The sequence below is a fragment of the Trachymyrmex cornetzi genome, unplaced genomic scaffold (assembly GCF_001594075.2).
Source record: "Trachymyrmex cornetzi isolate Tcor2-1 unplaced genomic scaffold, Tcor1.1 scaffold713, whole genome shotgun sequence".
Lineage (NCBI taxonomy): Eukaryota > Metazoa > Arthropoda > Insecta > Hymenoptera > Formicidae > Trachymyrmex > Trachymyrmex cornetzi.
The window spans coordinates 74513-99119 of record NW_017300041.1 but is presented as its reverse complement, the minus strand read 5'-3'; the positions used below and the strand labels follow the sequence as shown (position 1 = coordinate 99119).

Here is a 24607-nt window from a genome sequence, read left to right as displayed (position 1 = left end):
GACTAAAGTGTCGTCTACAATGGGCAATAGTGGTAAGGCTGTAAGACACATTCGGAAGTAAGCTGATTTTTCAGTATAATAGGACGTAATGTAAGTCTGTAAGTCCGGATCTACAATAGATTTTTAAGCCTTAAGCCATAAGAAATGGACGAATCACAGTCGATTATTCTCCTTGTACTAGACTGTAATTGGTCAATTTCTTACGGCTTAAATCATCTATTATAGATCCGGACTAATGGTTGAAATCCATTTCCTATGTTCTACTCTGTTATTGCTTACGGACTTATGCGTGGTCTACAATGATAGCAGCAGTAGTGGATGAGACTGTAAGAGTAACAAATTGACCAATCACAGTTGAATGTGAGAAGAATAATCGACTGTGATTGGTTAATTTCTTACTCTTACAGCCTCATCCATTACCGCGACTGTCCATTATAGACGGACCTTTAGGGTTCGGTCGAGTTGCCATTACGAATGCTTCGAAGCATTTGATTGACCAATCAGAAGAAAGAATTTTACTAATTGACCAATCAAAAAATGCTTCGACGCGGCAACTCGACCGCACCTTAAAATATACATAAATGTGTATATCCTTTAAATATTCATTTTAAAATTAATTCATATGATATTTATTTTACATTCATTTTAAAATTCGAAGACAGCTCGATTTAGATCGGTCTCAAATTTTTAGAACATTAATTTTCGAACTTTGCAAAATTAGACCTGGATATTAGATTTAATTCAGAATATTCATGAATGCATATTAAAAAGCTAAAGTAAACTTCCGTTCTTCATCTACTAGACCTCGGAGATTCATGAATCTCTGGATTATCTCTGAAGCGATTTGTTGCATTCTTGAACCAAGACCTTTGTTCCTATCGCATACTTGAGTTTTGGAATGTATGAATCAGAACGCATGATATTCAGACCGGTAAAGGCGGCGCCAGAATTATATGAGCCGTGTCTGTGGATTTATCTCTTGTAAATATTCATTAATCTCCTATTAATATTCATTTCGTCATGTCGTTCTCGCGCCTTGAAGCAGTTGCGAGGAGTTCCGAACAACCTAATTAGAATAGAGTAAGTGTGAACACTGTCACGCAAGATACTTGGTTCTATCTCTACACACTGACTCGCCCAAAATACTCCACGAAAATCGCGCATGCAGTCAAAGTATTCCTATACAGAGTCACACACAGGAACAAGAGATACATACATATTTGAAGATTGGCTATATTTGCAGCCGCGAATATCGGCGCAAATGATGTAAGCTCACAGTGATCCCGAGAGTGTCGTGATTGCTTGCCACTAATCACGACCTCCATCGATATTTATTGTATCTCGTTATCGTGTTTCTACCGTTTCTTCATCTTTTTTTTTCGCGAATAATGACCGAACAAGTCTGGGACTATGTCGGGGAAAAATGGGAGCACATTGACCAATCGGTGAGTCGATGATCCCTCCCTCCTTTCGCGGCATCCTTGACCTTCGTTGCGTAAGTACACAAATTTTTTTGTGCAAAACTATTCTTTCGTCCTTAACATACCCCGTGTAATGAACTCGAATAACTCTCGATGTTTTGTATGACGAAACGCACGTAAATTCGATATTATTTATAACATGGGAGAATATCTGATATTTCGTAATGCAAAACAGGATTATGTATTTCTAAGCAGGATTATTTTCAAGCAGTTTGTGATAATATTGTAATTTCCGCCGTACTCCGAAAAGTTAATCTGCGGAAAGGAGATCTTCAAAATCGATATCGTTATCTAATTCGACCGACGATAATAAGATCATGCTCAACTACAGACATGAATTATCATAGATTTTAATCTTCGTATTCTCAAGTATATTTTACATAACATTTTTATTTTTATTACTTGCATATAGACTGTTACAGCGGCTCATCATTGAACGTATCACAATAAAAAATCGTTGATAGGACCAAAAAGGAACAATCAAGTTGTGAAATATGCGGACAGATCAAATTCTCTTTCTTGAAATCGATCCACAATTTTTCTTATAGCTATCTATATGAGAAAAAATCTTAGAGTGCTAAACAAGGGTTTCCTATAAGGATTTTCGTTCAACGAGAGAATGACCTCGGATCGGACGAAAACTTGTCTGTTTTGCGCAGTACAGCATACTTCATAGCGTTGTACAGTGTTACATTGTCTGCTATGCGCAAACTGAGGTCATTCTCTCGTTGAACAGAGTTATACTAAAAAAAATACTTTTAAAAATACATATTTCATTGTTATAAAGATACGACAGTTTATGGGACAAATTCAAAGATATAACAGTTTACGTAGGACTGTTCAAAAATATGATTTATTAGTTTTATTGGACAATTTGTCTTCATTGTGTGACGTGGCGTGGCATACATTCGTTTTTTTTCCTCTTGTTGTTTGAAGAAATCAACCTGTTCTACTTCTAATTTTTCTACTGCTAAATTGTTCTGTATTTCCATCAACGTGAAAATAGGAGCATTTCTCTCGAGAATCTTTTAATATCTCTAATATTTTGAATGTTAAATGAAAAAGTATATTTTATACTTAAAATAATAATGCGAAATTTTGCGAAATATTTGAATTTCGTGCCAGGAAATTACGACGAAACAATGCCCGCTCGTAGACGTACGTAGAATGACCCTATAAAAAGCAAAATGGCGGGGCGTTTGAATTTTCCTCCTGAGTAGGTACATTTAAGGTTAGATATCTAGAACCGTAAAATTTTTCCAATAAGTAATTGTTAGATATATAGACAGCCTCGTGCAAAATTGTTTGTACCTAATATCAAATTCGACGTAATTTATTCGGCGTCTTCTGCTTTTTCAGACGAGATCAATTTCAGTAATAAAAATGTGTTAGGGAAATCACTGCTTTCCGAGAAATCTATTTTTAGAACTTTCGGCCAGGCAGGAACATGATATTGAACCTCCCATTTCTCATCTTTCCCTTTTTTAATTCTCTTGTTGTTTTGTCCTCTACTAGTTCTAATACGATATTACGTTTTGTTTTTCTTTTTTTCGTACAAAATCAGAAAAGTCTTAAAATCTTGGTGATAGGGATAATGATTTCGGCTGGCGTATTCATTGATTTTCAATTCTCATGCGCATTATATTTCGGAAGACGAACACCTTCAGATGGCGCCAATAACGCGTGGGATAAAATTATTTCGCCAAGTGTTTATTCAGGGTCAGATGTCTCTTGATATTGTTCTTGAACAGTCAATAATCGCGCAGCAATCGTGTGGAAGGACCAGTCCCGAAATTATCATTTTACTAGGAAAACGTAAGAGAGAGGTCAGGGTCAAGGACAAGGTCAAGGTCAAAGGAGGTGTCAAGGTGAGCTGACAACATGAAGACAAAAAACAGATCGTTATTCAGCAGAATATGCAAGTGTTACAGCAAGAAAGAAACATTAGATATACGAAGATATTCGAGAAGGGATTCTGAAATGTCTTATCGGGATCCGGAAATGTACTTAAATCCGACAGACGAGGTAATTTACACGTTTCTTCTTATATAAGATTTTCCATGACAAAAACACATCACTATTCAGATATTATTTCGGTGATTCTTGGACATTTTTAATTTTCCTGGCACAATTATGAATTTCTTATAATTGTGAATTTAATTATCAAAATAATTAAAAGAGAATAGCTGTATTATTAGTGAGTTATAGAAGTGCATTTAGTGCTTCTTATTAGTTGTAATTGGTTTCCTGTTTTTTATTGTGTATTTAGATTTTTTCTAATGAAGACTTTATTGTGAATTTAATTAAAGAAATAATTTATGTTGATAATTTTAATCTAGTTTCATTATATAAGATATCAAAGGAAAAAATATATTAAAAAGTATTATTATTTCAGTAATCATATCTAATTTTTATTACATTTGTATTGCATATAATAAAATGTTAATTAAAAAAAATATATTAATTTAAAAAGTTCTTTTAAGATTAATTTTTGATACTATAATTGGAATAATTGGAACTATCTTGCTCACGTTTATCTTTTTTACGATATTTTAATAAAGCTATTAAGTGAAAAATTTTAAGATATATATTTTAAGATGGTTCTTTAGTAAAGTACCGAAAATTTGAAATGTCTTACCAAGGCCCACCCAAAATTACAAATATCTGCATAATTTGGATAAAATATTAAAATTATATTTTAATGAAATAGTATGGAACATACGATATAGTAAATCAAACTGCATCTTTATCAAACGAAAACAAGATGAGATTATGTTTACTTTTCGAGGTTAAATTTATATGCAAGTTTGTGCATGTAAATATCCTTCCAGAATGGCCGTTTATCTATTACTTTATTGTGACCATTAAAATCGTAATTTTTTAAAACTATTATAATTTCGTTTTTGAGAAAAGTCTATGGTAAGATTTGGTTGCAATTATTCAAAGAAGCGTCTGCGAACCTTATATCTGTCACAAGTTATACGTGAAAAGTTACATTTTCAACATTTTTTTTCTCTTATTTCATCATTAACTTACCGTAGAATTTTGCCCACGTCAATTTCGATACTTCAACTTCATTAAAAAAGTAAACATTCTATGATAACTCGATTTAATAAAGAATCATCTTAAGAAAATTAAAAACCTAATGAAAAATACAACAAAATAAAAATTTATAGAGAGATATAACTAGATTTCTCTTTTTGTCTTGATTATCGATTTCAGAGAGTAGCATGCTTAGTTTGAAAATAACTTCAGCGCATGTCATTACGATACTCACACAGTTCATATGTTATCATATATTTAATTTCTGAGTTTCTCAAGAATTGTTTATATTCTTAAACAAAGTATTTGTTTCTGTTTACTTATGGAACCAGGATATGTGCCCGGTGCAAATTTGGTAATTTTTATACGATCATTAATCAACAAACATAATCATGTTAGGCAGGTTATGAAGACAGCGTTCATACATTTGACTATATACTTAAATTAAAAATGTATAATACATTACATAAAATAAAATGTTTATTAAAAATAAATTAAAATTTTATGATGTTGAAAAAATATGTAATTAAAACTATAATCGAAAATAATTTAAAACTTTATAATTGTCAATAATTAGAAATTTTTTTATCAAATATATGTATATTGCTTACGTAAGAAATTATATCAACCAAGTAGCACAATCTTGGCACAATGATTCCAGCCAGTTACGGTGTTTATTCGAAGACCTTGTTGCAAGAGCAACGAAGTGGAAATGTGCACCCTAGAAGTGTCTAAACAGGCAATCCAATCTTTTTATATTATACTAAATTAGTTTATGTCAAATTAATAACCAAATAATTTAATTAATAATAATAGAATCAGAAAGTACAAAAGTATAGGGAAAGATTGACATAGAAAAATAATTGCGAAAGAGTAATACGAAATATTAAGATAATATATTACCTTCCTTCAAAATATATATTTTTATTTGTCATAAATATTTACGATTTTTCAAATTTTTATTTCATAGAGTCATAACAAATCAAAAGAGATTCACATTATTCACAAAATTATTCTATATTTTTATATGATGTGACAAGAACAGTCCGTTACCTCATAATAACTTTCATTTAAAAGAGAGTCATATTAACGTAAAAAAAAATATTAAAATGCCTTCTCATTTTGATAACATAAAAAGCTATTGAATTATTTTAATTTAACGCGATTTTAATTTTCTCTAAGATCCTTGAATTATTACTTGATATGAATACCAATAGTAATTCATACAAAGATGAAATGAGAATCGGTATTTTAAAATGATGTACTGAATCCATCGTTGAAATCGGTCCTATATATTATATTATACTTTGTAAAAATATTTCAAATGCAACGACCCAATGCTGCTAGAATTTAAAATCTTAATTAAGGTTAAAGATATCTAAATTCTTGTTTCAAGAAACACGATATATACGATGACTCATTAGGAAAAAATGTATGCTGTTAGCAAAAGAAGAACTGTGCGAGTAAGTTATTCTTTCTTTCCTCCTGTTTTTGTCACCGGATACGTTTCGATAAATGCATACCACTGGAATTGGATTAGTGAATATGGAACATGTTTTGTATTGTTTACGTAATATTTAATGCAACGCGAAACTTTTAATCGAAATACGTTATTGATGAATAGTTAGTACGTTGCTAAATAATAATAGCGTGTTTGATATACACCGTGTGACGTCATCAACGTTGAATATTAATAACGCGTTATGAATGTTATCTCATTCCGTTCATCAAAGAAGATCTTACAGTGAAAAAGAATTCTCGGTTTGTCACATTGTAACATTATTGCACTTTTCTCTCTTCATGTTTTAGAAGAAATTTTAGTTTACGGAAACATTTCCAAGATTCAGGAATTTTTCTTAAATAAAGTACCTTTACTTTTTTCTTCTTGCATAAATCGTAGATATAATGTAGCACCTTTTACTTCTAATTTATATTTTTATTATTTATGTATTTTAATTATGTGTTTTATGTGGAAAAGCGAAAAATTTCAGAAAAATAAATAATGAATTATTAATTAAAAACCATAAATTATTTATTATCAAAAACTGCTCATCAATCAATTATCAATCAATCAGATGACTTAAAATTTTGTTTAATCAAATAATGTTTTATATTATATTTTTTCATTATATTTGTGTTTTTTCTTCACATTGTTGCTTATATTTTCTTTTTTTCCTAGGTTCTAGAATATAAACAATCTTTTAAGAGAACCGTTCTTTTTCTTTCTACCTTCTATTTTTTTTCCTCAATTTCTCTCAATTGTTTATTACTGAAGATAAGCCCATTGTAAGTTGGAATAATTCAAAGATCGAATTCATTTAAGCATCCTATTACATCGATGAGGAAATTGTAAATTAGTAGATAATTTAATATTCTCAGTGTTTTATTTTAATTGATTAGGAATATCTTCAAGATTTCTCACGTGTGATACGTGACGCATGCTTTGCCATTTTTTTCTACTATCTCTTTTCTCATTTGCGAACGTAAAAAAGTTATGTAAAAAATTAAATCATGCGTTGACGTAGTTAATAAATGTAGACGCTTCAGTTTGACGTTGTTATTAGCTGCATCGACCATTGGTCGCTGTATGTCACGTATTGTATTACTGTGCACCGCACATAGAAGTAACGATTGTAACAGCAACGTGCATATTATGTAACATCGCGACGATCCTGTTTCACGCGACGTTTGAAACGTTCACTGAATTCTATCTGTCTCCACTTACTTCACTTCGATTATATACAATTATAAAACCTATTCTTGTCGCATTAGATACGACGCACTCAACTACAAGGCTAAGTAACTTGGCGAAGCTGTTATCTAAAGTACTAGGTCATTGCATATAAAATGTTTCAAAAGTTTTATAGTACACATTCGCACAAATGTTTCGCGATAACCAGGTATTGCGTGTTAAAGCGATATATTTTTTGTGCAAAAAAACTTTTTGTTTTATTTTTCGTGAAAAATTTGCAATTTTTCAAGTCAACAATGAATTCGAGAAAATGTGAAAAAATTAGGAAATTTTTGTACAACATTCCTCCTCATGATTTTAAAATAAAATATAATGTAAAAACATGTGAAAACATTTTTTTAACTTTTAGAAGAAAATACCAGAAGGCTTTTAAATTAATTCTTACAATTTGGGACAATAGATTAAAAATTTAAAATTTCTCGATTTTAAAGGCGCGCATATGTACAAAATCATACACACAAGCTCGAAATGCGCATGTGGACGTACGCATTTTTTTTCCAGCGAAGAGAGGGAGAAAGAAAGAAAAAAAGAGAAAGGTACTTAAAAATATATGTTAGAATTATTGGGTATCTTTTCAGCACGTTTTCTGCTATGTATATAACCGACGAGAGAAGGGGAAGGAACACAACGAACGTTAACCGCAGTTTCTTCGCTCAATTTAGAAACATATTTTCGTAACAAAAATATCGAAGATTTTTACCATTCATTGCTTTTCTACATTACAAAAGTGACTGTATTATATATTTGCGCAATCAGAGAACGTATCGTCAGAGACGATAACCCTAACGAAATATCGGAGGCCTATAAAGACAATTTTATCGAAACACCCGGACTTTAATCGTTGTCAATAAATAATTAATGCAGAAGGAAAAACAAGAGAATTTTATGCACAAAGTTTATACGTACGACGTTTTGGCTTTTATCAAAAGGCACGAAAATCCGTCGAGATACACAATCCACCGAATAAACGATATAATCGGAAATGTGTTTATATCGTTGTTTAGATTATTGAGCAGAGTCGTCGATAAGACTGATTGAATTACTCTGACAGGGTTATCAACATCAGAAATGTCATAAGTTCATTAAAAAGAACCGGATCTCATTCAATTCTGTAGACAAAACTGGATTTTTTTGGACAAAAATCACTCTCTCCGATCTTTTTAAAATTTACAAGTGTTGTAATGTATAAAAGAACAAAATATACAAAAATTCTTATTCGTATATTCGCGTGGTGCAAACTTACGTCATTATGGCGACATAAAAAATATCGTTTACTTTCTATCTGAATGGTTCATTTTGGCTAATAGTTCGTTGATTTTCTCGCGAAAAATGCAAATATACATAACGCATCATACTCACAATGCAAAGTATTATTCCTGTTAGAAAGGAAATTGTCATCAGGAACTAAGAAAAGATATCGCAAGATAATTGGAGATAACTCAGGAAGGAAATAACTATTAGAATAGGATGATTTAACAAATAATAACATAGCGAGAGAGTTTATTTTCTTCATCGTTTTAAATCACAGATTTATATAAAATTTTATAAAATGAGAAAGAAAGAGAGAGAGAATTAATATTAAAAAATTTTTTCTTGAAAAAAGAAAAACGAATTGAAAAATGAATAATGAATACAAATTATATATTTACGATTATAGAAATAATCATTCGATTACAGTTTTCCTTCCTATAAATACATATTCATTACATATACAAAAAACATTGTTCTTTTATTATATTTATTCTTTGTTCAATGTGTGCTTTTCTATAATTAGGTAAGCATATGAAAAATGTCGAAACTAAATTGCATCGATAACTGACAACTAAGCAGACGTTATCTTATCGATCGCGCCTTGTCAAGTCCGGTCTTGTGTTTATTGACAATTCAAAGAGACACACTAGCTTAGGAAGTTTAATACCTTAATATAAAGTAATCTCTTTCGCACAATCACGGATAACAACGCTACGCATAAATTGCAACACGTCGTAGATTTCTAACGATTGAATCATATGATTCTTGATATGTATATAATCGCCAGAATTTAAAAAATTCTGAATTCAAAATTACAAAATATTTATTATATTAAAGCTAAATATTTATTATATTAATATTATGTAATTTTATCATTTATTATCTAATATATGTTTACATTATGTATAATTTTTTATGCCGTTAAAACGAGATAGCTTGTGTAGTAGTAGGTAGCAGTATATATTTTCGTCTCTTAAAGGAGAGACTTGGTGACGTCACCAACGAGGGATTGAACGGGCGAGCCCCCGGGGTCGACCAATTGCGATCCGACTTTCGCTCCCACATGTTTTAACTCACTGAAACGTTGCGTCATCCTTTAAAAGATCCGTCTGAAGCAGTGAATTTCATCATAATGGTGTAATCAACTTCGATAAATTCAATATCAATAAAATTCAATATTAATTAAAGTTATGATCAATATAGTTCTGCCATCTGATGGTATTAACCTGAATTTATCCAATATTTTTTCACTCAAATATAATACAGATTTATTCAAACAGAATTTTTATACAATGACTGCTTTAAAATTGCTGTAGAAATAAATTTTAGATCGATTTGTACCAACAAATAATATTCAATTTTTATGATTTTTTTATCTGAATTAGATATTAAGTTACTTCCATTTATTTCACCACGACTTATACAATCAATGATAAAATTAATAATATTTATAATTTTCGAAATCGTTAAAATCACTTTCCATATAAGTGAATTATAAAATCATTCATAAAAGATTTAAGGCGACTCAAGAGATAGAAATAATATGTTCTTTATTATACGAGTATGTTTAACTAATCAACGAAATTATATATAATTGAGTATCGGTTGGTCAATCATATTAGGAAATAATACAGGAAATACCCATTTCATAAAAGCTTTGATCCATTTGCCCTTGAGGACGAGCTTCCACCTTAACATCGAATGTATGCGAGGGGAAAGTCACCCTCTTTCTCTGCTGCCATTGCCACCCCACTCACTCTTCCACCACTAACTGATTTGCCGCAGTGCCGGCTCATTACATTAGAAAATAAGCGATCTCTATTTTTTGCGATGTTAACAAAAAGTTTTCATGCGATTTGAAATACAAATAAAAAGAAATATATTTTGGACATTATAATTTAATTAAATATTTTTATATATAATCTATTATAAAATTTTAAATTAACTATTAAAAATTGTTTATTTAATTTGTATATAATTAAAATAAATTGTTTAATTAAATTAAACCTTTAATGCGTTAAAAGAGAATTATTTATTCATAATTAAGTTAATTTAAAACTTTAATTACGTAATTTAAAACTTTAATTACGTAATTTAAAAAATATATTATTATTTTGATTTTAATCAAATGTTTATAATATGTATAAACAGCTTTTTCTTGCAATAAAATTATAATTAAAAAAAATATGTACACAAAAAATTTCGATGGTAATCAACGAATAGATCTTTAAGCACATGTAATTGTTTAACTTGGTTACCTCATTAATCATATTAATTACACAACTGTTATTCATGTTTACAGTACTTGTACTGCGTACATCATAAAGTATTTAAAAGTAATGTAAATAAAAATAAAATGAAATAACATCTGAAGATAAGAAATTGAAAAGAATAATATTATATTATATATAACAAAAGAGTAAAAATCAGAAGATAAAAATTAAGCAAGAATTTTACCTATGTATTTATAGGGTACTAGATAAAATTGGATCTTTTAAAATTCAATTTTTTACCTAATGATCTAATAAAATAGAATAATATTTCGTTAAATTTCTTTGTAGAAAAAAAGGACAGATCCTTTGCAATAATTGTTGGTAAAATCACGGGGAGAAATGAGAAAACGGGTCATCACTGGTACCATTGCCTCCTCCATGGCCTCCTTTCGCCCCACTATGAACACAAGTTCCATTCCCTCTATCAGAATCGCTCTTGTGGGGAACGGACGAACAGGCGCCGTCATTCTAGCCAGTCGCGATACAAAGTTCACAGAGACAGTTCGTAATTCATATATTTATCAGGAATCAAAAACTCCACTTCCTAGTCGAGCTAAGCTAGTCTCTAAGTCGACATCGACGAGGTTGAACATAGATAGAGGGAAAAAGATCGACGTGCGTTCGATTTACGTTTTTTCTCCTATTGCTGGTCGTTCATATCAGCAACCACGAAGCTTCTCGAGGGCTCCACTACCGAGTGCGAGGTTGGGAGGGCCATGAAGACGTCCACGTTATGCAGTGACTTGATCAAGCAGGAGGTGAGCGAGTGGTCGAACAGTGAATGATTAGAAGAAGCTTAAAGGGCAAAATGTGTATCTGTGTCTCTGTGTATGTCTGTTTGTGTGACATCATGTACACTTGGACTAGAAGACGTTTGAGGAAAGCTCGATAAAAAGCTTGGTATTTATTTAATATTTCCTATAATTTCCATAACATTTAAATCAGACTAGTTTAAAATTCGATTTTTATCATTTTATTTCTTCAAATTACCTGCATTTGGAATATATTGAGAAGATCAGGGATGTAGAAAACAAGCTTGAAAGATTAACTAAAATTGGAGCCAAGGTTAGAAAGCAAGGTCGGAGAGAACATTAAAAGATGGCGAAAAGAGAGAAAAAGAAGAAGAGGCGATGTTTATGATTATTTAAGGACTATATAATTTCTTAATTATTACTATCAAAAGTGTAAGAGGCAAGAGCTCAAAAGATAGATTAGAGGAATGGGTCACTAGACCTGAATAATAGGATGCACAAAATTAAAAAATCTTAAAGGAAAAAATGTTTAAAATATTTGAAATACAGTGATGGATTAATAATAAAATAATTCTCGCTTTTACATCAAAGAAATTGTAATTAAAAGTAATAATAAAATGCATAAAAGTATTAGAAGTATTTGAATATTAAGTAGAAATGAATATTTAAAGTTACCGGTCGAAAATATATGGAAACAAGATAAAAAAATATCAAGATAAAAGAAATATCTATGATTATAATAAATCGAATTTTTTTTTCGTTTTAATTTTGATTGCATGGTTTATAAAGTGTTACAAGCGATATTAATATAAACAAGATAAGCAAATAGATTAAAAAATAAAATTAATAAATATTGGATTAAAAATAAAAAAGATGTGATACAGAAAAAAAAATTTGATAGAATACGAATTCTAAAAAAAAATAAGGCAAGTTATAAAAATAAAAAAAAAAAAAAAGAGAGAGAGAGAGAGAGAGAGAGAGAGAGAGAGAGAGAGAGAGAGAGATCGAACGATAATCAACGATAAAAATTTTATAATTGTTGAAAAATTTTATAGACTTTTTAAAATTAAACTTCTTTCTTATATTTTGAAAAAAGTCAAACAAACAAATATTTTCGATTATAAATAACTAAAGAAATAAAATCAAGAATGAAACTTAATTGGGACAATTAACAGTTGAGTAATATCAATTGAGCCTCGCAATGTTAGAAGAATATAACTTGAGAATTTTCCATTTCTTTTTTAGAAACATTGTAACGCAATCATTTTATTATATTTCATAATTTTCTCCAAAAGCAGAAATAATTGTAAAAATGTAAAAAAAATAAATATAAGATATAATAAAAGTTTCAAGAAAAGTTTATTGAATGACATAATACAATTACATATGCGCGAAGGGATGCTGTGTGATAGAATTGATCTCGCGTAAGAAACGCACATCTCTCCTAAGTAAATGTCAACAATGACGATGTCAACAGTATAATAACGGAATCGTTTAATCGTATTCGCTGAGAATCGTTTTGAATCTTTACCGTTAACGTTTGTGAATAATAAAGGAAATCGACAGAATTTAGTGTGTTGCTGCTGCTGCTGCTGTAATAAAACGCAGTAAACAGAGTTCTATTAATGGAAAGAATGAAGATAATAATTTGATATTACACATAAATTATCCGGCAAATGATCTAATGAAACTAGATAGTGTATAACTTACTTAAAAGGTGATGCTAAAAATAAAAATTAACTGATATTTGCTTTTTTCTTTAATTAACATACAACGCGGTATAAATACATAAATTAATAAGTTAATTACATAATACGTACATTATGAAGTGGAAAGTAGATGATAGAATCAGGTTAGATAAGCAGGAAGATAAGAAATGGAATGCAGTTAAGGGTTAACGTATAGCTGCGTATGTTAGTACATTGTCTGACGAGTTCGCAGTCACAAGGCAGTTCACAAAGCGCGGTTCATTTGTTTTCTTCGTTTTTTGCGAGCAGCTTTGAAAGTAGTTGAATCATGCAATTAGCTACGTAAACGAGACCACAAATGTAAATGAGAATATAAATAAGTATTATCAAGAGAAATCTCTGACCGTTGAACGCAGATGCCATCGTTACCGTTGAATATCGTTGAGACATGCGATGTATACTTTATCCTTTAAGATGTGTCTTCGACTATACTTAATTTTATGCTATATAATCAAATTTTATAATAATAAATGGATAATACATATATCTAATATATACTTGTTAATTTACAAATATATGTAAATATATATTTATAAATTAATAAAATATGTAACAGATATATCTATATATTATTTATTATTATGAAATTTATAAATACATATTTATACTATGTATTCATATTTATGTTTATTACAAATTGTCAAACAATTTATACATTTTGCACGTAGGTGGACTCAAGTTTTACAATTATAGATTTTATTTCTGTTCAAAATTTATGATACACATATCTTTATAAATAAGCTACGATAAAAAAATTATGAATCCAAATTTATAATACGTTTTGTCACGTGCATTAACTCACGTACTTTTGCATACGCTGCGTGTATATTTTACTATTATTCATTCATGATGGATTCTATTGGTCAGCGGGCGGGTGTGTCAGTGACGTCATAAATCGATGTTTCATTACGCTCTCGGTGGGAGAAAGAACGTATCAAATTGGCGGGAAATATGATATCTTTTAATCGGTTCAAGTATCCTGCTTCCATTTATAATTAAAAATATTTTCTATTTTTATTAACTGTCAAATATACTGAATTATAATTAAATTGACATTATTAAATCTGAGTAAACGTTACTTTTATCTTTATTCTTCTATTTATTTTTTTAATGTTTAAGACTTATATGTGCCTAAATGCATATGCTTTCGTGTTTGCAGAATCTATTCATGTTAGCTGCGTTACATTAAAACTTTCCACTCAAGATCTCTCAAGTTATATTTTTTTTCTTTTTATCGCTTCGAACGTTAAGACGTGAAATCTTCAAGAAACCGAACGCTTATAAAGAAACATCATATTACTGACAAAAATAGTTTAATGTATAGAAATATATAGAAAATTTGTTCTGTTCAAGGACTGAAGAATCATTTTTTTTCCTATAAAGAGTTAATGCGTAGTTTAATAAGTATATGATAAAAAATAAAGAAAACTCGACTTGAAATTTCGCTTAGAATTCATATAGGAAGTACAATTTGGGTGGGTGTTCGTGCTGAATTTCTCACCGGTATGACGTCGGGGGTCAGAAATCAATAGTGAAAGGATCGATCGTCTCGCGTTCGAAATTTCTCGATGTTATATGCGCATCAGTGAGAGCGAGAACGTTATGCAATGCCCGTGTTCGGTCGTGTTGTGTGGTGCGCGTGGTGCCTAAGGACGATTCAAGGTCACCCAATAACACCGCCATGCGGATCGATAACGAGTCTCATCGTTCATTTATCTGTCTGTAGATACGAGATGCCTGCAAGGACCTCGTCCTATCAGATAACCAGCTCCGGCTGGTCATGCAGAGGCTCACCGATGAAATCAACAAGGGTTTGTCGAGGGAAACTCACGACGATGCGGTCGTCAAATGTTTCACCACTTATGTGCAAGATTTGCCGAATGGCACAGGTAAATAAGAAAGCAGCTTCGCAATTGTAAAATTCTTTAATATGATTGGTTTTGTCCTTAATTCCTCATTGGATCTAAAATAATTCAAATGTATACACCAATCATATTAAAGCATTTTACAACAATTGCATATTTATATGGAATTCATATATAAAAAGACTAGAAGGTCTATCCTGTAACTCTTAACGACTGTAACTGAAGTGTTACAGTATTGTTGCGCAGCTTTTTTTACTATATACAAAACTTGCACAATGTTACACTGTAACGCTACAGTTGTAGGCCGATATTTCATTTGTGCGTTTTTATCGTACGACAAGCTTTTCCTGCGTGTTGATTGGCTATAGGATAGAGAGATCCGAGGACCTCTCTGTCTTGTACACATTTGTCGTACGACAAAAACGCACAAATGAAATATCGGCTATAGTCGTAAAGAGTTAAGGCCTCTAAGACGCAGTAAGTGCTGTCCGAAAGCTTGACATTAAAATCGAATGTAAAAATTCATCAAGCACACATATAATTATATTTTAGTAAGATTCGTTTATGATTGTTGACATTTATGCAGATTTTTAGGATATTTTTATAAGCCTGGAGAAATTATATGCTAAAGAAAAAGAAAGACAGATTATAGAAAGATACAAGTCATTCAACTATGCATTGTTTCTGTATCCTCAAATTTATATATACAGAAGATTAATTTAAGATTCATTCATATGTATTGAAACGTGGGAAAACAAAAAAGCTTTATAGAAAAACGATACTATACCAAATATCAATAAGGAGGAATTAAATAAAAATTGCTTAGATCTTGAAAGAAAGTTGCGGTTAAGTCTAATTTTTTTTTTACAGAAAAGGGCAACTTCTTGGCGTTGGATCTGGGCGGTACAAATTTTAGAGTGTTGCTAATCACATTGGACCGTCAGAATTTCGATATGAAAAGCAAGATCTACGCAATACCCCAGAGTTTGATGCTGGGAACCGGTACTCAGCTGTTCGATCACATTGCTCAGTGTTTGGCGTTATTCGTAAAGGACCTGAATTTGCAGAACGAGGTACTACCATTAGGTTTCACCTTCAGTTTTCCCCTGACCCAGTACGGATTGACAGAAGGCCACCTGGTGAGATGGACCAAGGGCTTCAATTGTAGCGGCGTAATCGGTGAAGATGTCGTTGCCCTTCTTGAAGACGCAATTAGTAGAAGAAAAGTAAGTGCGAGTTGCATAGGAACGAGATATTTTATATCCAGATACATATATCTATATAATGAAATATATATTAAATTTTTCAATCTAATTCGTTTGTTATTTTATTAATTATAATGAGATGTTTGAAAGTTAATATTCATGTTCTACAAAGATGTTATAAAAACTTAATTTTAAAAAATCGATATAAATATAATTTTCCACAGGACGTTAAAATCGACGTATGTGCGATCTTAAATGACACCACCGGTACTTTAATGTCATGTGCTTGGAAAAATCGAAACTGTCGAATCGGTTTAATCGTCGGTATGTACATAACATTAATTTTTTTTAACTAAAACGAATTTTATAATAGATTATTATCGTAATGTATAAATATCAATTAATTTATATAAATAAATTTGAACTTGAATAAATTTGCAAACTTAAATGTTAAACTACATAATAAAAAAAATAACATTGCTGAAGAAAATTAAGTTCTTAGCAAATTATAAGTTTTATTACTATTCTCAAATAAATTTTATCTCTTCGTAAATTTGAATACGTAAAGTATTACAATATATATATACAATTATAGGTACTGGAAGCAACGCCTGCTACGTCGAAAAAACAAAAAACGTACAATGTGCGATTCCAGGCAACTATAGCTCAGGCAAGCCCGATATGCTCATAAATACAGAATGGGGCGCATTTGGTGAACAAGATGTGCTAGATTTTGTGATAACCGAATTTGATCGTGCCATAGATGAAAATTCTATCAATCCTAATAAGCAGCTGTTTGAGAAAATGATCTCGGGCATGTATATGGGTGAACTAACAAGGCTGGTTCTTGAGAAGTTAGTGAACGCTGGCTTTCTCTTCGGCGGTAAATGTCCCAATGATCTCAGAAAACGCGGCAAATTTTTCACGAAATACGTCTCCGAGATCGAAAAGTAAGTATTAATTGATATTATAATTTCATATTAATATTATAATTAAAGATAAAATTTCTCCAGATTTACCATAAGCGCTAAATTGGATTACGTGATAGAGACCTCTCTAATCTTTGCTTTATCTAGAAAAATTAATCGAAAGCATTACTTATCGATGATTAAGGATCATAAAATATGGACTAAAATTCGTTTCATGTGATTAATTAAGGATTAAGCTATGAAAATTCCAGGTATTAATTAAAAATATGTTTGCGTGTTTCAGTGATCCTAAAGGTAGATATACGAATTGTCGGGATGTATTAGCCGAGCTAGGAATGCGGAATGTAAGTGATCAAGATTGTGAAAATGTGAGATATGTGTGTTCGGTGGTATCGAGGAGAGCTGCGCATCTGGTGAGCGCAGGAATAGCAGCATTGCTAAACAAAATAGGGGAGAATAATGTCACAGTAGGCATTGACGGATCGGTATACCGATTCCATCCACACTTCCACGATCTCATGACAGCGAAAATCAGCGAACTTCAGAACTACAAGGTAAGAATAATGGAATAGAAAATGAAGAAACTATTACGAGTGTAATAAAAATAGGGCTACGAGCCAAGCAAGGTCTTAATGCTAAGTTATTAAAAACCAAACAGTTTATTGTAACAAACGTTTCGACCCTAATTGGGTCATTCTCAACGTTAACCTTGACACAATATAAAAATCAACTACTCATTTAAATAACAATCTTGAGCAAAATATGTAACATGATTTAGTTAGAAATTATAATAATATATAAGTTTCAACGTTGTGTATGTACCCCTACTGTTGTAGATGGTTGTGAGCATTGCTCAATATAAAAACGTGAAAATTTATTATATTAATTTTATAAATTATTTAAGCCTTAGTTCTTATATTATTTTTATTACGAGTATATTTTTTATCTTACAAAAATGTATTTGTTCCAAAGTAAAAAATTAAGTAAAATTAAAGCTTAAGATTTTTATTTAAAAACTACTCTCTCTCTCTCTAGAATATATAATGAATGGAAATTACGTTTATTTAAAGAAACAAATTCTTTTGAATGAGACAACGAAACAACGCTATATTATAACGAACAAAGTAATTTTTATTCCTTGATTTCACTGAGTTCTTTGTTGCAGTTTGACTTGATGCTCTCGGAGGACGGTAGCGGCCGCGGCGCTGCTCTGGTCGCTGCAGTGGCGTCGCAGAGGCGGTGAAGACGCGGTAGTCGGTAGCGAGTTAGCTGCAATTCAATTACGTGTAATATAAAATCGAACGACGGTATGAGAGAGCTGACTAGAGTGAACGAGTGAACGAGTGAAAGCGATCGAGTATGGAAAAGAAATATGGAATCTTTTATTTTCTTTTGTTCGTTTCAGCTGCACTTTTTACACTCTCTGTCTTCTTCCTTCTTTTAAGACCGTTTTAAATCATTTTTTAGGCTTCTTCGAAACCTGGATAGTTTGTCAGTTAGGAAAAGGTAATTACATATAAGATGTAATCAAATATTGAAAATTAGATTACGAGTTCGTTTTTGATAAAAGAAAAAAAGATATTGAAGTAACATGCACTAGTATGCGTGTTACCTGCCTTGTTTTGAAAATTTGTAAAAAGATGTAAGAGAGTGCAGTTTAAAAGAAATGAATAGAATCCAAAAAAAATTACGCGATGAATATTTCTTGTACATAGAGCACAAAAACAGTAACTTACAATTAGCGGATTAGAAGACGGTGACTATTTAGTTAATGTTCTTGCCAAAAAACTAAGAACATCCTTCCTGCGACGATCTAGTACGACGATCGCTATTTAGCGTGATTCGCATATCCACTCGTTAGCGTAAATGGTTAATCTCGCGATTCTGCGAGGAAAAATTAGCAAGAGAGAGAGAGAGAGAGTTAAATATATTTGAATAAAATGAGTAAATTGCTGGATATAGTAAACTGGTAAGAAGAAATATCGAGTGGCCGTGTCAATTGTTGATTGTTAATAAAAATATTGATGAATGTAAACAAATTAAATCGAGGATAAATAGATCATAGCGATTGTCAGAACAAAGATTAATTCGAGAATAAATACAGTTTTTCATCGATATTTAAGTACTATTTCAGTTAATCCTTTCATTTTATTGCATCATGTCTCCAAATCATCGAATATTATTTACGTTTTAAATTTTCCATCAATTTAAAAACGATTACTACTTAAGGAAAATATACTTTAGGCTGCCTTTATGGTTAGTAGTTGAAGATAAAATACTTACAGACTTCATAAGGAAACAAAAAATTAGATCGCGACATAATTATTTTCAATCAATTTTAAATAAATTTAAATGAGATTGTATCTTCTTTCAAGTTTAGCTGGAATGATACATAGAATTGGAAACCTTAATATCGGAAAGTTTTAATCCTGAATTATCATTTAAAAAAAATTTTTTTTAAATTGAATTTATTCGATTCTATATTAGCAGTTTTTATTTAGTGTTACCTTGTATATATAATGATATTGTTAAGTTATTAGATATCTCTGACGATTGCATGGAAGATAAAACATTCGGGGAATTTTATCAGCTTTATTAATCGAGTATATATCCTTATCATTATCGCGATAAGGCCTAATGAGATAAATGATAAGGCTCGCGAAGTTTCGTTGGTTTTTTAGTGTGCTTGTTTTCAACAACACCGTGTACATTTCGGAATTCTGAAATCTAAAAATTACACAATTCTTATAAATTTTGCGAGTTTTTTTCCGTCGACGATTGCGAGCACTTAAGTGAGTACTCATACCGGAGTATAATTAAGTCAAAAGTTAATAAAGTGATATAAAAATAAAGTAATGCAAATTAAAGTGCGAATGATTTTCTTGCTTAATATTTCCAATTTTATATCCTTGGTTTTAACGAAGATAAAATTGTATTAATTAATGGATTTATAAGTAGTACTACTACAAGCAAAAAGATTATTTCATTATTCGTAAGATTACATAGAACAGAAGTTTTTAGAGAGAGTATTTGGAAAATATTTTCCTTTTCTGGAAAGAAAAATAATAAATATAATGTAAAATGTGTGTACAAGTATACAACGATATTTTAAGAGAACTATTTCTCTTTACTGCCGTCATTGGAAAATTATTTATGGAAACAGAAAAGCCGGGGAGAGTAGAGAGAGAGAGAGAGAGAGAGAGAGAGAGAGAAAGCGAAAGCGAGTGATAGCGAGAGTGAATGAGCAAATACATCATCGCTCTCCAAGCGATGACTTTTTTTATATGTAGAATGTTATTAATATTGTTATGTACACGTTGCTGTTGAGAATAAATAATCATGCAAATAAAGAGATATTTCTTTTCATTGCTATTTAATTACTGCGTAAACAGTGAAATACAAAGTTACGTTTCAAAAAAATTAATTACAGAGAAACGCAAAGATATTTTCTCAGAAGATGGACCATCCTAGACAACACAATGTCTAAATTATCTAGAAGACACATTTTATGATGTCTTTTAAATACCTTATATTGACTTTCTACAATAAGCCATTAGCTAAGTTTTAAACCTTAAGAAACTGAGCTGAAACTAGTTGAATTAAAAGAATAATAGACTATACGGTATTCATAGATCGTTCTTATTTTAAGACTAATTATTTTAAGACTCGTTCTTATTTTAAGTAATATCTTAAGATGCTAATATAGCTCTTTGGCTGGTATTCATAGTCGGTTCTTATTTCAAGATCATCTTAAATAATATTTTAAAATTAATGCGGCCCTCTGATTGATTCGTGACACCTCAAGACTGTATTTAAGACGGTCTTAAATATAAGATCTGACTATAAATACCGGTCTTTGACCATTATTCAGATTTTATATTTAAGACGATCTTAAGTACAATTTTAAGATATCGCAAATCAGAGGACCATATTAGCATCTTATTCTAAAGCCGATTCTTATTTTAAGACCGCTTTAAGTAATGTCTTAAGATGCTAAAACGGCCCTTTGATTGGCTTATGACATCTTAGAACTGTACTTAAATATAAAAATCGACTATGAAAATACTAGCCTAAGAACATCTCTAAGAATGTAAGACTATCTTGAAATGTGAGAACAAACTATGAAGATCAGCCTCATATTGATTCATGACATCTTAAAACTGTACTCAAGATGATCTTAAATATAAGAATCAACTATTAAATCAGTTTTCGGCCTTATTGGTCAATTTCTTACAGCTTAAGACTTAAAGCTTAGGTAATGGCTTATTTTAGAAAGCCCATTAGACACTCATATTCTAAAAGACTTCTTTGGATGGTATTCATATAATCGATTCTTATATTTAAGACTGTTTTAAGAACAGTCTTAAAATGTTATAAGCTAATCAGGTGATTGTATCTTAAGATATTATTTAAGATTGTCTTAGAAGAAGAATAGATTAAGAATATCGCCCTTTGTCTTTTAGCATATTGTCTGAAATGAGGGAATCGAACCCACGACTTTCGTTAAGCAACCATTTGTCAATACGCGACATTTAGCAACTGAGCTAATGATCCTCTTCAATTACCTACTTTGGTTAAAGCTTTTAGAATGAATCTCACTTTGAAGAGTAAAATCTTATTTTTAAAGATTAAAAATTGAACCATGTACTCTTTTTTATGATTGCTTTAATTTTTATTCTTTAAAATGAGATATTTTATTCTGAAGAATTTAGAAAGTATGTGTTTTGTGAGACTATTTTAGTATAATTTTGCGACTTATTTACGAAAAAAATGTAAACGCAACGAGTAAGTATATATACTATCATGCATTCAATCGTATGTACGTATGTATATACAGTGAGTACAGAAAGTACTCGTACAAAGAAAATATTTTTTTAAAAAACTTTATTTTTAAAAAGTAAATATTATCCAGCGAGAAATAAGTCATCGTATTGATGTCGAATCGATATAAATACGATGCTTTCAACTTGACGTCAATTCGATGTTTAATTGACGATCATTTCTTGTTGTATAATTAACAATTTATTCATAAAAAATAAAATAGACTGTATGTTTCTTAAAATTATATATACCAAAAAGATGTGTATTAATTATACAAAATATATCTGAAAAATAAACGAAAATTAAAAATTGTATTGTTTGAATGCTCAAAAAGTATTCATACAGACGAGAAATTTCACTTCTAAAATCAGGAATATATACGAAGTTCGTTCGTTTATGTTAGAACAGAATGTATTTATTGTGTAAAATTGCTAATTAATGTTTATTTTCTACAAATAAGGCTTTTTTTATAACAAATTTCCTTGTACGAATACTTTTTGCTCTCACTGTATGTACATACCGTCAATACCATCGCGACCGCGACATTCCGCATGTGTCTGTTGATGTTTGTTTACGACGCCGGGTGTACTTTTCGCACAGGCGCACATGTGATCCTGGTGTCGCCACCTGGTGCACCTTCGATCGTCTGGTATCGTGGGTCGTGGGTCGTGGGGGGGATACGTCAAAGTCGCGCAAAGCCGCTGGCCGCTGTAGGCTGTAGAGAAAAATCTGTTCCGCCACACGATGGGGCGCGACTGGACAACACTACGCGGGAATGTCTCGCGAGTACGCGGATGAGAATAAGGGTTGTGCGCGAGTGTATCCCTGCGAGAGAGTTAACATGATCAGCGGCATTCAGATCGCCCTGAAGAATGCCATTGACGTGGTGAGTAAATAATCAGTCGGTGGCGACGACGATAGCGTCTGCTACCAATCGCGCAGTTGCGCTATGTCCTTGCATTCAGCGATAACAAATATGCTAAATAGTTCCCTATCGCAACGGGAGGGAAACCTAATGTACTTTACGGTCGAACACGAGTGATGTCAAAAAGATCTCACTCAACTCCAATCTTGCAATCCTTTTGGAAATCCGATTGAATGTACTTAATATTGACAGAAAAGAGGAGTGTTTACGAACAGGCCGTTTGTATTGTAATTTTTTTACAGTTTATAATAAGTCGCTACCAAGATAGCATATGTGCATTGACAATTTTAAGTCCATAGATAGAATTTATTAAAATTCGTGTGTGCTTTTATATTAAATGAATATTATCTCCTTTCTTTAAAATAACTATTACTATTTTAAATGTATAGATTTTTCCGCATCTACTATAGCTATTTTAAATGTACAAATTTCTTCCACATTTATAGATTTATTCCTGTAATATTTTCGCAGTTGGAGATGTTGCTCTTAAGATTTTTCAGACGAACTATCCTTCCTAGAGAAACCATTGACATATTTTTCAACTCCTCCAGTGACTCGTAAAACTATATTCTTATATGATAAAAATAAGAGCAAGTACATGAAAATAAATGTATGAAAAAAGTATCGGAAAAATATAAGAAGTAAATAGAAAATATGTGTGTGTGTAAAACAATTAACAAATACCTAGTGCTTACAGAATTCTCTCCTATTTGAAAGAAGGACATTCGCGTCGAGTTGGACAATGTAATAAATTGACAAACAATTTGAAATTATATTACTAACATTTATCGAGTAATATTACGCATACTTTGACATAAAAACATTGTTTTCATATGCAATTAATCTCTTCCATTCTTTTGTGCAATAAAATATATGAAAAATTAAAAACTGTTTTGATCTCAAATTGATTTGACGCGAGTAGGAATTAATTTCGTAATCGTAATCTACACTTTGATTCCCGACTACAGTATCTAATTGTTGATATGTAATTTACCTGTGGCCTTACACAAATTTCAAAACCATCTCCCGAGATCTTCTTTAATATTAATATCGACCGGTTATTATTGACCGTTTCTATTTTTTTTTAAATATACAAAGGGTTAAAATAAAATAAATCATCACAATAAAAATAACTTTATTGTGAGCTATTTTTTTTAGATTAATATTATATATATATATATATATATATATATATATATGTCCTGTGTAAAAAATAGAATTTTAAAATTTTCTATTTTTTCAATGTGCTTAGTAATGAAATATTTGATATTTCACTTTCTTTATATAATTTATTAGCTTGGTTTTTTTTAGTAAATAAAAAACATTGATATTTCACCAAAAAATTCTAAAGATTAATACATTATTTGTTTGAATAGTACCAACTAAATGTTTACTAAATATAAATACATTTATTTGGTACAAAACCATTAATTTAACAATCATTTATTTATTGTAAATAAGTGTTCAGTAGGCATTATTCAAATAAGTATCCATTAAAATTTAGTACTGGCATTTTTCTTTCAGTGTTCTAATTTTAACTTATTTTGAAAAAAATATATTATA

At 30.8% G+C, this 24607-nt stretch overlaps 3 protein-coding genes across 8 annotated transcripts in view; 2 read left to right on the top strand and 1 right to left on the bottom strand.

Annotated features, from left to right (window-relative positions):
- Positions 1–24607, bottom strand: part of LOC108767658 (BRISC complex subunit FAM175B) — a 37952-nt gene that overhangs the window by 11751 nt on the left and 1594 nt on the right. The window lies entirely within an intron of this gene.
- Positions 1189–18985, top strand: Hex-A (Hexokinase A). 6 transcript variants are annotated; one of them, XM_018517631.1, is made up of 8 exons: positions 4831–4878; positions 5185–5262; positions 15026–15188; positions 16035–16390; positions 16594–16693; positions 16965–17319; positions 17582–17852; positions 18464–18985. In XM_018517631.1, the coding sequence occupies exons 1-8, from the start codon at positions 4846–4848 to the stop codon at positions 18539–18541; spliced, it is 1434 nt and encodes a 477-aa protein (XP_018373133.1). In that variant the 5' UTR covers positions 4831–4845; the 3' UTR covers positions 18542–18985. The 6 variants fall into 6 exon arrangements, with proteins under 6 accessions (XP_018373134.1, XP_018373135.1, XP_018373131.1 ...); XM_018517634.1 differs by lacking the exons at positions 4831–4878; positions 5185–5262 and adding exons at positions 11124–11392; positions 11461–11557; XM_018517632.1 differs by lacking the exons at positions 4831–4878; positions 5185–5262 and adding an exon at positions 1189–1445.
- The window catches only part of LOC108767655 (protein FAM160B1), a 40359-nt gene continuing 38543 nt past the window's right edge, over positions 22792–24607 (top strand). Inside the window, exon 1 of the mRNA XM_018517628.1 lies at positions 22792–23005. Coding sequence (XP_018373130.1) covers positions 22895–23005 — 111 coding nt within the window. The 5' untranslated portion in view covers positions 22792–22894. The remainder of the gene's footprint in view (positions 23006–24607) is intronic.

Excerpts from the sequence above, each read along its gene's own strand:
- Hex-A (XM_018517634.1), top strand. The coding sequence starts at position 11,139 with ATGAGAAAACGGGTCATCACTGGTACCATTGCCTCCTCCATGGCCTCC. Across the intron at positions 11,558-15,025 it reads GTGACTTGATCAAGCAGGAG|ATACGAGATGCCTGCAAGGA; the intron begins GTGAGCGAGTGG and ends ATCTGTCTGTAG. Across the intron at positions 17,320-17,581 it reads TACGTCTCCGAGATCGAAAA|TGATCCTAAAGGTAGATATA; the intron begins GTAAGTATTAAT and ends TGCGTGTTTCAG.